This window comes from Dinoponera quadriceps, unplaced genomic scaffold (genome assembly GCF_001313825.1).
Source record: "Dinoponera quadriceps isolate SergipeBrazil2010 unplaced genomic scaffold, ASM131382v1 scaffold696, whole genome shotgun sequence".
Lineage (NCBI taxonomy): Eukaryota > Metazoa > Arthropoda > Insecta > Hymenoptera > Formicidae > Dinoponera > Dinoponera quadriceps.
Genome location: NW_014554799.1, coordinates 1,092,478 through 1,106,748, shown reverse-complemented (window position 1 = coordinate 1,106,748; position 14,271 = coordinate 1,092,478). Strand labels below are relative to the sequence as shown.

General features: G+C 42.5%; 2 protein-coding genes across 11 annotated transcripts in view; one reads left to right on the top strand and one right to left on the bottom strand.

Annotated features, from left to right (window-relative positions):
• LOC106741986 (disks large 1 tumor suppressor protein) overlaps positions 1 to 14,271 on the bottom strand; it is a 541,974-nt gene that overhangs the window by 486,254 nt on the left and 41,449 nt on the right. The gene's annotated exons all lie outside the window — the stretch shown is intronic.
• Positions 3,733 to 8,826, top strand: LOC106741989 (facilitated trehalose transporter Tret1-like). 7 transcript variants are annotated; one of them, XM_014614508.1, is made up of 8 exons: positions 3,733 to 4,161; positions 4,258 to 4,540; positions 5,736 to 5,825; positions 6,071 to 6,361; positions 6,687 to 6,945; positions 7,178 to 7,464; positions 7,698 to 8,140; positions 8,348 to 8,826. In XM_014614508.1, exons 2-8 carry the CDS (start codon positions 4,495 to 4,497, stop codon positions 8,414 to 8,416), a joined length of 1,485 nt encoding a protein of 494 aa, XP_014469994.1. In that variant the 5' UTR covers positions 3,733 to 4,161; positions 4,258 to 4,494; the 3' UTR covers positions 8,417 to 8,826. The 7 variants fall into 7 exon arrangements, with proteins under 7 accessions (XP_014469994.1, XP_014469993.1, XP_014469998.1 ...); XM_014614507.1 differs by having other exon boundaries at positions 3,733 to 4,190; XM_014614512.1 differs by having other exon boundaries at positions 3,733 to 4,540; positions 7,178 to 7,274; positions 7,359 to 7,464.

Genomic DNA, 14,271 nt, shown 5'->3' with positions numbered 1-14,271 from the left:
GGAGATCTCGTCGGCCAATCTAATAGCTTTTTACGCTTTATTACTCATCGTTGCGCTCAATCAGAGGTAGCGGTCGGAATAGAAAAATGGTCGCATGTAATATATTCAAGTCGGATATGTACGAGGTGGACGAGGGAGGGGCGGAGCGAAGGAGAGGCCGATATTCGCTGGGAAAAGGTTCGAGCAACGTGGATACTCGCGATAGGTAATATAGCGGAAGAGAGAGGACGCGTCTGTAAATTCCCGGAACTTTTCAAAGACAGCCATATCTCTCGTTTAATTTATTCGCATAAAGATAGAGCGTGACACAGAGGCGGCCCGCCGACGCGTAAAAAGTTCGACAAATGCCATCGCGCGTACCGGAAATGGAGAATTCCAATTATCTCGCTTAACTAAACGATTTTAGAATCAAACGAACGTTGAACGATCTTTCAAGATGAGGAGGAAAGGGAGATATATATGTAACGTGTAAGTGAGGGAAGCAATTTCAGAAGTTTAAGTCGCGCGTACTTTCGTCCCGTACCTTGTCCAGTTTCTACAAAGAAACGGAGTCGAATTTTTGCCGATCGGCGTAATTAGCGGAATGCGTTCGATCGGCGTCTTGCATTAGCGTCACAGAAGTGAACATAAATCAGGTGTGAGGAATCACGCCTTCTGCGGTCCGTTTGATCGTGACCGTTTGACGCCGGCGACACCAAAGGGACGTCGACAAGTTGCCCATCGACAAGATGGACTATTGGAAACGAGGGGACGAGAAGGGCAATCGGCGAAAGAGAGAGAGAGAGAGAGAGAGAGGCTAGTAATGAATATTAAAAAACCGATATGTCATCACCTTATCATTAGCGCACAGTTACACGGATCGCCAAAATTTCATAAACAGCAACGTGCTTCGTTATCGATTACTCGCAAATACCGTTGATGCTGCAATGAATACTGTAATTAACTCGCGTTGAATATCACCGTGTGACTAATACTACGGTATCGACACTCCATCGCACACTTGTATGTAAAACGCAATTAACGGTATTTCGGAAACTGCACACATCGCCGTACTTATCAAGCGAGCGCGCATTCGTTAAAGATTATATTTTGTAAACACAGCGAACAAGTTAATCAAAGTGCGCACAACGGTTAACGCGTCAACGGCCGTGGATAACAATGAGATCAAACGGCCAAGAAATTCCATTTCTCCGAAACCGAGAGGAATTTCAGCGCGATGTAATTTTCCAAAGGGTGGGGAAGGGGACGAGAGAGGAATAAAATACGCCGACGATGCAATGTCCCGATCATGTTGCCAATGTAATTTAACGCTTTACTCTTTAATCGTATTTACGCGTCGCATGCGCGTACCGCCGCGGTTGCACAGAGAGCGAGCGAAATATTCGACGTTCGAATTATTCCCAACCCAAATTCACAAACTGTTTTTGAGCAATGTTTGCCGATAATGTTAGCGGATTCTCGTGTCAGGTGGCTTTCTCCGACGCGCTACCGATTTCTGCAACACAGCCGCGTCGCGCTGGATTACGAGCAATTACGCGTCGTTCAGACGAATCGCAGCCGTCCGTTCGGGGTCGGTAACGGTTATTTGGCGTCCCCGAGGGCAGTCCGGTGCAATCCGGGAACTTCAATATTTGATATAGGTAGACCCCGTATACCGGGGTCTTCGAACTAGTTTCGCCGTGCGGCTTGATGACGTGCAAATTTGGTTACCCGCCCACGGGAATCGTATAATTGAATTTCGTCAGGTGTGCTTATTATCAAATACACCTTCGCTCGAATACGCGTAGCGGATCATCGTCGGGATCTACTCGTGGAGGATTCTATCGCGATTCTTTTATCTTCCCGAGCGTCAGAGTAAATCAATTAACCCGTCACGTTCGGGTAGAGCTACCGCCGCGTGCGTGCGTGCGTACGTGCGCGCGTGACAAATACCGAGTTTACGCGAATCACCAAAATACTCCATTGATCGATGTTTTTATCCTTTCGGGGCTACCTAAAACGCTGTGCGCATACTCCAATCGTCCATTCCGATCCCTTGAACATTTTTCTAACGTACAGATTTAAAACGACTCGTCGTTAATAAGCCTCCCACTCGTCGGTCAAATCCACAAGCAGCTGCTTCGTTAATTTCAACGGTCACCAAGGCGCCGAGAGGTCAGCGTATCAATTAAATGAATTTATTCATTCCGATCGTTGAAATAAACCGAGGTGGTCGGTAACAGCGTACAGTCGTTCGTAGTTTTTAACAACGAAGTATTAATAAACATATATTAACGTTGAAACTTGATAATATATTCGGCGACTGTAAAGTAAATATGCGCGCCCGTCCGTTGGCGCGCAACACGAGTCGCCACTTTGTACGTTTCCTCCATGCAAGAAGTCTCGTGCAACTCTCTCTCTCTCTCTCTCTCTCTCGCGCCACATTTAACGGCGTTTCGTCCTCATCTGCCCAGGAAGCCGTTATTCCTGACTCGCTCGTATTTACAGGAAATTCCGTAGGCGTGTTTCGCCGTCCCGCAAGAAGTATTGCGGGTAATCGAGATGGAAAATTGTTACTTCGCCTTGACTGGATCTCGCGGGACACTCGATATCGTTCCGAGCGCGAGATTCGTATTTAATATTACGGCATAGCCGCGTACACCGCTCTGCCGGTGATATCGATAGTGCACTCAAACGAACGAGACGGACAACGCATCGATTCGTGACGCACTGGTGCGAATAAAAATACGAATATCCAGCCCGGAGCCTGTAGTTTTCGGCCACGCGACAAACATGTGTATTTAAACAAACGCACTTACACGTACGAAACCGAGATTAATATCGCACTGAGCATAACAGTCGCAATAACAACCAGTGATAAAAACACGCGGTAATTAACGACATTAACTGCACGAGCCGGGGATCTTATCTCGAACGAACGCACGAGCGACGGATTATCGGCGAACGGGCGAGGGCAGTTCGCGAGTCGATCAGACGAGAACATGGGAACGTGATAACGATATGCGACGTGAAAGAAAATTGACTCGTTAATTACATAATGGAGTATACATAATGGAGTATACATAATGAGAGTTCCGCGAGAGAGCCCCTGAGCGATCGGTTAACGGCTATCACCTCCACCACCAGCACGGAGAGACGAACAGGGGGTGAGCAGTCGGAGGTCGTGGCTCGAAGGTAGACGAGGTAGACGCGAAAGTAGGAGCGTCGGCGGCCATAAACTCGTCGCGTATAGATAATGCCGTGTATACTACAGCGGAGCGCACTCTTCATCCACTTCTGGTCTCTCCACGCCGGCTAAGAGCCGCGACGTGACGCGACGCGCCGCGCCACGGCGACGACGAACGATGAAGTACCCGAAGAGTTCTAAGACTGCATTTCGAAAGCTATTATCCCAGCAAGCGTAAGACCGGGGACGCAGCAGCGGAGGACACCTACCCGGCCCACCCTGCCGTGCGACAAGGATAGGACAAAGGATCCCGTCGTGTGACGTAACCCTATTTCGTCCTATTTAAGTTAGTCCGGGTTTCAGCAGCGCTCAGCCGACCGCCGTAACAGCGCGCTTACTTACGCAAGATCGCCCCCGTCCTGAGATCCAAATCGCGACGATGTGCAATAATTTCTCCGTCGTCACTGAGAACGTATCGGAGGCCTCTTATCGACAGAGGAGGAGGAGGAGGAAGGGAAAACGAGGGCAAAGAAGTGGATTCAACTCGCAATCAGTTGAACCGACGCTTTCGGAGGCTAAACATTCTTGATGCTCCGTCCGTATCTTTTCCGTTGTTCTCGATCGCGACAGAAGACTCGCTTAATATTCGTTAAAAAGCGGAACTCTCTTTAACGATACGCGTGGACTAACGAGAGGACAAGTATGACGTCGAACGAATCGTTACGCTCGTTAATCGTCCCGATCGTTACGCAGAGTTCGGCGATTTTCCCTGCCTTGACGAATCCGAGATACCGCGTCGTGTATTCGCGTCGAGCGCGCGCTTGTGATCGAGAATGTTCCAGGGGCGATATAAAAGGTTTTTCGGACGCAGTGTACGCGGGAAGGGAACAGAATCCGGCAGAAATCTAAATCATAATAGCCGGCGTAGAAGCGCGTTGTTAAAAGTGCGGATGAAGTTTGCCGATATTTCTTCCGACGCGGCGACGTTTACATAAGTGAATATGCAATAAATTCTTACGTCATCGTAAGTAAGATAAGCGCGATATTTCACGTCGAAGCTTTATCGTTTCCGTTTCGTTGTGCAAACGCAGGATGTTCACCGCTGACTACGCTATGCACTCGTATACTGTTGCCAAAGAGAAGAACCCGATGAAGACGCGCTGCTGTCCGAGATATTTGTTCGATGGCGGATCCGGCGAAATTGGTTTACGCGAAGATAACGCTTTATACAGCTCTCCGGACGAGTCGTATCCACCGAATAACAGCATACACAGCGATTTTTGAGGCACAACGACTAACCCGAACGTTACGCGCTCAATTTGCGAACGATGCGCTTCATTCGCAAACAGAACAGCTGTTTTTCCTATTATATTGGTATTGCGTGTGTATACTTAATGCTTACGGTCTGTCTTTCTAAACAATGCTGTTGACAGCATCAATGTATCGTTACAAAGCTCCATTGCTTTCGCAAGCTCGTATAAATATCGGCATTTTTTTCCGCACTTTCTCCCCGTTCAACATTACGTCATTGTCGAGCCTTTCGGTTTTAAAGCTTTCTATTTGATCGGAACTGAAATTTCGACGCCTTTATTACAAATGGATTTAAAATAAAATAAAAAAAACGAATTTCCCTTATATGCGCGCTCACGTACGCATGCATGCACGCACGCGACAGTGATATATTTATATGGAATGTCATGTATCAAGAAATTAAATTAATATCGATTATTTACGTGCAGATGACGTGCAATTGTGCCGGCAGTGCTGGTAACAAAGATATTACGGTTAAAAAAGACTGGTAAAATAAATCGATTTGCAAAGTATACGTGTGTTTGCACATGTATGTGCGAGTCGGGTTAAGGTTTTACGCGACGCAACGAGCGATATAATTTTAAACGCGAGACTCCCCTGCGAATGAAAAAGGCGAAACAGCGTCGCCGGTCGTGGAGGGTCGAGAATGCATCTGTGGGCTTCCGCGCGGAAAAAAAAATGTGTAAATTCACTACACGCCTTTCTTCCACGCGCGCGCATCGCTGAGATTTTCGTTCTTGTTAACTGCCTAATGCAAGTAAATACCGAATCTGCTCCGCGATTCTTTAACGCGTTCATCTCACGCGGCAGCGCAGCAAAAACCAACGACGATTCATTTACGAGTCAAGCTTGCATTACGTACAGATGTCGCAAACCGACTCGTCGGCGAATCGTCCTATCGTTGGCGATAACTAGATGAAGAATATCCACGCGTAGACTGCATAAAATGAACAAGTATCGGATAGTCCGACAAAATGACGGTTGAACTGGGAATAGGCTGAATTTCATCATCGTATCGTAGACATGCTCTGGCGCGCGTAACTGTTGCGAGAGACATATCATGTGTTACGCTGTTCTGCGAATGTTGCATATGCACAGACCGATATAATAGCTTGAACATGCAGTATAATTAGCTTACTCGTATCGTTATCATGTATAGTGAAGATAATGACCTCGAGAGATAAAAGAATTAGAAAATTCGAAATTAAATTAAAAACGCCATAATGCCTGTTTTCACGCTCGTTTGTACTCTAATTAGATACACTTGCAAGCAGAATCGTGATAACATCGCCGGAAATGTTCAAGACTCTACTTCAAATATGGCCCCAATGGGTCGCCACTCTAATAGGTTAGAACCAGACCTTTGAAATATTTATTTGTCACTGTCGTTTTACGTATTCATTCTATGCACATTTTATCTTGTTATCTCTGTATTTTCAAGAAAACGTCCGACGTCCGTTCGTATTTCGACTTATTTTGAGAGAAAATTTGCATTTTACTTCAAGATGATGTGTCCCGGTATATCTTTCTGAAATGTTGACGCGACAAGAATGGACCGGATTCGCCATTACCTATTGAAATATTGTGTCACAGCGATTCTGCTACCAATTTCCATCGGTCTCGCGATCGGTTGGACTTCGCCGTACCTGGCGTTATTAACAAACGAGGAGTCACTGTTTCTAATAACATCAGAAGAAGCGTCTTGGATAGCCTCCTTGTTGCCACTGGGACGTCTGCTCGGCGCCGTCGTCGGCTCCCTCTGCGTGGCGTACCTCGACAGCAAGACGTCTCTTCTCTTAACAGGAGTGCCATTGATCGGCGGGTGGATTTGCATAATTTTCGCCGATTCTGCCGTGCTACTGTACACCTTCAGGATACTTTCCGGTAATAGCATTAATTATAGCTGCTTTAATTGCTAACGATACGCGGTACAAGTCGACTCGCCGGTCTCTTAGATATATTCCTTGATTTTCTCATTTTTCTTTTTCGGGATTATGTAAATTTCTGCAAATTCTCATTAATACGAAATACGAAATATATTGATATCTAGATCTAGACGTTAAGCCTAATTTTTCTTATGATTATACAAGATCCCGTTCTGTAACATACTTTGAGTAACATTCAATGTGTAACATTCAATATGTTAAATTCAATCTCTCTAGACTTAATCTCGAGCCTTCAATCTTGCCTGTTGTGTCACACTGATCAGGAATGTCGATGGGAATGCTGTTCAGTTGTTACCCGCTCTACATCGGCGAAATTTCGATGCCATCAATACGTGGGGCCTTAGTGGGTTTGGTGATCAATGGGTTACCATTAGGCACTCTCCTCGGCAATATCATGGGTCCTAAAATGTCAATGATGTATTTCGGAATCATCAGTTTAGTAGTGACGATATGCTATTTAGGTACCTTCCCGTTCCTGCCGCAGTCGCCGCATTATTTCGTACGACGCGGTGACATGGAAAGGTGAATAATGATTTTCTTTCATTCGCATGATTGTTTCGCAAAAGTGATGCGCCAAGTCGAAGCAAATTTCCCCTTGGACCTTTCATGCCGCAAACAATGGAAATATTCAGAAGATAATCGTGATAAACGCGACCTCATATATTCCGAATACAAATACGGCGATACAATAACATATATGTGAATTGATATCACTTGAAGAAGCGATACTATTATATTCCTATTATGATCCTAGAGCAAGGAAAGCCATTCAATGGTATAATCGTAAAACCGACACAAGAAGCGAACTGGAGAACGTGGAACTCTACGTGAAGTCGTCGTCTTCAGTGACCGTAAGAGAACGGCTGAAACGAATAAAGGAGCCAAAGAACCGCCGCTCTTTCCAGATGATAATAATACTGTTCATATTCATGCAGCTCAGTGGACTAAATTCCATTGTATTTTACATGGAGATCATCGTCAGGGAAGCGATGGTTACCTCGATCGCACCTTCGACCGTTGTAATAATCATTAGTGCAGCTGGTATGATCCATTTTTGATACATCATTTAGTACGATATTATCATTTTCACTCCGTACTATTTTATATCGACAGAGGATAAGTCCGTTATAAAATGTTTCAACATTGAATTCAGATCTGCTGCGTGATGATCACAATGCGCGTTAATCTCAAGCTCCATTTTTCTCCATTTTAAAACAGCAAAAGACCGTTGTTAACGAATGCGTTCTGTCTTGATTTATCTGATTGCGGCACAGCTATAATTTGTGGCTGGATCGGCGCGTTCGCCATTGATCGTTACGGTCGTAGGATTCTGTTGGCAATCTCAACCATCAGCGTAACGATCGGCATACTGTTACTCGCACTGCACTTTTGGCTGCTCGACTACGACTATGATCCTAGGAATCTCGAGTGGTTAGTCATTTTGGCGTTTCTGGTATTCACACTGCTATTTATGGGGGTCGTGCCGGTACCCACTACGATGCTGAGCGAACTGTTTCAATCTGATCTGAAGAGCTTAGCCGGATTTGTCGCTAGTGTCACGTCGGCGATATTCGCGTTCATCGCCGCTAAGACTTATCAGCCACTAGTAGACATCATGAGCGAGCAATACCTTTTCTGTGCATATGCTGTACTCATGGTGGGCTGCCTAATATATTCAATGGTGAAAGTGCCGGAGACGAAAGGAAAAACATTGCAGGTAAATATATCGATGATGTTCAATGTGTTATTCGATTACACGGTTATGATTACAATCCTTTGTTGTTCGAGTGAACGTAATTTTAGCTCAGTACATTGACGAAAATTGATTAGCTGTGATGGAGATTATGTACATTTACGCGAACCAAATCATTATCCTGGTTCTGGCATATAAAGGTTGAACGTTAATTATTGGTAATGTTAATAGGAAATTCAAGACATGATGGCTATAGGAAACAGCGGGAAGACGCAAAAAAGGAACGATGACAAAGCTTAAAATAATGTAGCAAATTGAATATCCTGACAATATATGAGAAAATTAGTAATTAGCAATGTAACTACGAACGGACGAACGTGAAGGACATGCGGATATATTATATGTTATTATTAATACTGTAGATATCGCTAGAATGTATTGTAGAAACAAAGGATGTGTTGTAGAAATAAAAATAAAAGCTGGCAGAAAATAAAAGTTCGTAAAAGGGAAACGATTACATGCAATTATCAGATAGCTCAGTGAGCGAATATTAAATCGACTGAGAATAACAATGCGAATCTAAAGTGCAAAGAAATAGAACTGCTACAGAAACAGATGATACTAATAAGTTCATTGACAAAAGATATTCCGGGTGTGCGGCAGTAAATCATTACATAAAACAAGTATTTCACCGGTTTCACAAAGTGACTTTTTACTTCTTTTATGAATCTGCTTTTTTTATAAATCATCTATTCCCCATTTTATTATACCACCCAAAATAGAACAAATATCTTAAAGAAATTTTCATACATTTTGTTGATATTTGGTTGAAGATACACAATATTGAATATTAAAAACAAAACTATGTGAGCAAAATGATAACCAAATTTTTCATAAAAATAATCAACCAAAAAAGTAGAAAAGGAAAATTTAGCAGGTCTGATATTTTTACGTCGAGTCATATGTTATGAAATACTTTATACCATTAAGGCCACGTAGAAAGAAAAATTCCGTTAAACAAATATCTAGCTATAAATATTCGAGGGATTTTTTTTTATAAAAAAATAACTTATATAATTATAACGAGAACTGATTTGTGTAAAATTATGTAGTTCAAATTAAATACCAATGGCACAAATCATTCAGTTAAAATTAGGCGAACAAAAACAGCTCGGTAAACTGGTGATGAAACTGAAATGAATTTATTTTACAATAATTGCAAAAGCTATTTTGATATGTTTACGGTTAGTATTCAAAATATGCGTTTTAGATGTCATTATGAAATTTATTATTAAGTTGGTGAATTTCTAACGACATCGTGAGCAAACATGATGCAACAGATTGCGTAAGGATTGCGTAAACTAATGTAACTTCTCATAGAATGATCGTCAGCTCCGACAAATAACATAATTATCCTATTAAAGCTTGGCTCTCTCCGCTAGCCATACCGGTTTTGTGACGTCATAGGCGAGAAATTACATGCAGTAAGTTTCTTGCAACACGTATCTTTGATTTCTAATTTTACCTGAAAAATACAATGATTTTATAATCTTGAAACCTGTAAAATGTGCAGAAAACTGAGATATCTGACCAATATGTCTCGTAGAATGGCAAAATAATTCTTGAAATAATTGGTCATTTTTCAGCCATTTGAACTATCGTGATCGTTCGAGTGTTTCTCAGGGAAAATAAAAAAATAAAGCTACATGTTGCAAGAAACTTTTTGTATGCCATTTCTTGCTTCTGACGTCATAAAACAATATAGCCGCCCGAATAGTAGTCAAGCCTTAACACCGTTTAATAAAGTACAGTCTATATAAAATTAGATTCCAGAATCTAGAATTATATGAGATTAATGATTTTTTTCTAAAATTTCGGTGAAAGATAAATAAGAACGAAACGAAATATAATACAGTAAGAACAATAAGCAAAGCACAAGTCACGTATAACAAAGTGACGTATAAGCGAAAATAAACAATAGCGATAAACAGCGATAATTGGAACAAACAACTCTCACGGATTCTAGTAATGATAATGATATCTGAGATGCTGATACTGAGAATTCTGAAATATGGTTGTTTAACGAATGTCTTCCTTCGCTTAAAATTTATACGAAGTAGAATCGTGTTAGCAGTTCTGCGGGAAGATTCGCACTAGTCAATTCGGTTCTCAAATTCGCGGGAATTTGAAGTTAGTATTGTTCGTAACTGCATGCGTCCGTGGTTCATGTATTGGAATGACCAGTATATAAATTAGTATATTATCGAGAGGTAAGTCTTGAATTATGGCTCCACGTGGGGAATAATATGCCGGTAAAAATATAGGATATACGTTAAGGATATTCGGGGACGAATATAGTCAGGCTAGTCGAGTTAGTAGGCGATCAAGCGAGGAACGGATCATCTTGATAATTAAGATCTATAAAAGAAAGAAAGAAAATTTATCGGAGCGAGAGTAACTTAATTGGTAGAGCAATCGCCTGGCAAATGAAGGTTCTCGAGTTCAATTCTCAGCAACCTCGCGTTCCCGGCATATTTTTTCTCTTCCTCTTATAGATCTTAATTGTCAAGATGATTTATTCCTAGCTTAATCGCCTGCAATATCTTTCAGAGTGTACTAAACTTGAAAAATGCACAATCGGGGGCCGCGACTTTTAAACTAATAAACGCATGCAGTTCGTAGATAAATAATTAACGAAAAAAAAGAAGAAACGATGAAAGGTTGATATTTCATGTTTTCTTCAAACACAGTAATATAAACACAATAAGTCATGTCCGTCACGAAATGTTTGCATTATCTGCAAAACAAAACGTAGTGCCTTTGGAACCTTGATAATTATACAGTAGCGATTCTGTGCTCTCTCGACATTCAGAAGGCTCAGCGTAAAGAGCATTCAGCGGGGTCAGCATGGATCATAGGACAGAAAAAGTGGTAACCAAGAACACTATGTGGCCTCAGTGGGTCGCTGGTATTGGAGGTAAGATATATTCGTGCATTCAAACGAGAGAGTCTATTACTTTCGAATATATTAATTAAATATGCCTTACGTGAGGTTTTTCTATAATTCACCGATATTCATGTGAAGATTTCTACCTGCGCGAATTTCTACGTCTAGTCGAAGAGAGAAAGAACCATCGAAACTAAAAAAGAAACTCTGCGGAAAAGTAATCGTGAATACAATGAATTGCCGATTGAACTCGGCGGCTAATGAGCAACTGGCTTGATTCCAGTGGCTTTTTTATTGCTACAAATCGGATTATCGGTCACTTGGAGCTCGCCGTACATCGCCTATCTGATTTCTCCCGAATCTCACATTTCAATAACAATGAACGAAGCATCTTGGGTAGTTTCCCTGTTAAATTTGGGCCGACTGGTCGGTGCGATTTTCGGTTCCGTCGCCGTCAACTACTTTGGCAGCAAGACAACAGTCCTCGTCACTAGTTTTCCGATGGCATTATGCTGGATCTTCACGATCGTAGCTGACCGGGTAGAATGGCTGTACGCTGCCAGATCTTTAGCCGGCATTAGCCTGGGGATGACGTACAGCAGTTTCTCGCTCTACCTAGGAGAGATCGCAGATCCTGCCATTCGCGGAGCTCTGATTGTTCTAGGTATGCTAATGCGCGCGTGAGTAAATCCTCGTCAATATTTATGCAACGCAATTTCAAGGAATCGCGAAAAACACGAGAGAACCGAAGAATTTCGAGACGTTAGAAACAACCGTAGAACTTTCGTAAGTGTAAATATTTTCGAGCAAAAGTGTTTTTCAGATACAATCATGACGCGAATTAGTGTGTGCAAATGATTAATAAGAGCCGTTAAAAACGATTGCGTCTATGAGATAGCAAAGTAACGAGATAACCTATTTTTGAACGTACTGTTATATTGCTCTATTTTTCAATAGTAATAAGACGAGGCATATCACGCAATTGAAAGCTTCCGAGCGAATTTAAACCTTAATTTAATCCAAAGCGCATCGAATATATTATTCGTCCAAAAGCTCCTGCGAATATTGAGAAATCTCGGGAACTGCGTGCGTGTGCGTGTATGAATGCTAATATATCGGAGTTATTAGAGTTATTAATAGATAACTATGTGTGCAAATTAACAAGGAACGCTTCTTTCTTACAGCTACGAGCGGATTAACGATAGGCAACACGATGATTTCCATTATGGGCGCGTACTTAACGATGAAATTTTCCGCAATATTGTGCCTCCTGCTTTGCGTCATAGTGATGATCATTTTCTTCTGGTTGCCGGAATCACCACACTACTTCGTCAAGATCAAGCAAGAGGACAAAGCGCGAATGTCGCTGCTCTGGTACAATCGCGGCTGCGACGTAGACAAGGAGCTGCACACCTTGAAGAAATTCATCGAGGCCAATAACAATCTATCTTTCGTGAACGTTCTGGAGGAATTCAAGCATAGGCACATCAGGAAGGCGTTAATACTCATAATGGTCCTCTTCATGTACAGCATGATGTGTGGCTTGAACAACATAGTCTTCTACATGGAAATCATTCTGAGAAACGCGCAAGTGACCATCATTAGACCAGCGATAGTCGTGATCATCGTCATGGCTTGCGGGATCATCAGCTCCATATTCTCTATTTTCCTTATCGACAAGTTCGGCCGGCGGATTTTGATGTTAACCTCCAGCCTAGCTTGTAGCATTTCGGTGGCCTGTCTCGCCATACAGTTCCAGCTCCTCAACGCGGGCTACGATGCCGTGATTTTGCAGGGTTTGCCGATCTTCGCTACGATGTTATTCCAAATGTCTGTCTTCGTGGGTGTGCTCTCGATACCCAACACGATGCTTGGTGAGATTTTTCCACCGCACGTCAAGTGCGTGGCCTCATGTTTCACCAGCATCGCCGCTGCTATCTTCTCTTTCATATCCACGTCGACTTATCAACCTCTCATCAACCTGATCACCGAGAAATACACGTTCTACGTTTACGCGGCGATACTGTTTACCGCGATCCCGTACACGCTACTGTGCGTACCCGAGACAAAGGGCAAATCATTACAGCAGATTCAAAAAGAACTGATGAACAAATCGAGCCTATCATTGAGCGACATATAAAATGAATTATCCCCGCCGAATCATTTAGTTAATTCTCGACGAGACAACATTCGTTTTCTCGTGTTCGCTGTGAATATTTTTTTTCTTTTTACGGAGTATCAATGTCTCCTTCGGATCACTGTGACGTAAATGACATAACTATCATACATAATCGTATTTTCTCGCGATAACTTTAATCGTTACTAACGATGAATTGGCATATAATAGAATATAAATCAGTTACTGTTTTGTGGAAAGCATGAATACGCGTAATATGTTGAAATGTTTTTTATGTGCATGCATGCATGTGTACGTGTGTGCGTGTGTGTGTTTGGTTTTGATAAAATGATGTGTACATTTATATTATGTGTGTACGTCCTCTTTATATACAATTGTATTAAATCTTAAGATCGTATTAGATTGCAAAAGAGAGAGAGAATATATGTACTTTCTTTAATTATGTCAGAATTCTTTGGCCGCAACAGAGATTACACCCAGTGTCGGCAAAAAATTACACCCGTCGATGTAGCAATGAACGGCGAGCGATAAAATTAGGCGCGACAGCGGCGCAATTTCGCAACATAATGGCGACTGATTTACCAGGTTGCAAAGCACACCTATCTCAATCTCCCCTGAACATTATGATTATGTTAGCGGAGATCTTTTCGTCGGCAAACAATTACTTTACGTGATTCTCGTTGAAAATAGGAGAGCGGGCATACGATCTCACGAAATATGAAATGCATTTAATTTTCGTCGCTTTCACGCACAATGTAGTAAATCATCGGTACTTCGCGGACTCGCGAGATTCTGGAAATTTCGAATGACGAAACGGCAGTCTCTCTTTAGGAACGGGAGGACGGTGGGAGAAAATGTGGGGAGTGACTTTGGACAAATAGGTCCTTTTCTCTCTCGCTCTCTCCCGTTCGTTTCGCTGTACTGTGCGTCGCAGATAAATGCACGGCGTAATGAGAGTGGTCTTCACGAGCTGTTCCCAAACTGGTATCTCCCCGAAACTCGAGGCACAATTAAGCAGCAGTCGCGAGGAGGCCCATCAATGGAGCCCGTTGTGTGTCGTTCCGTCTTATT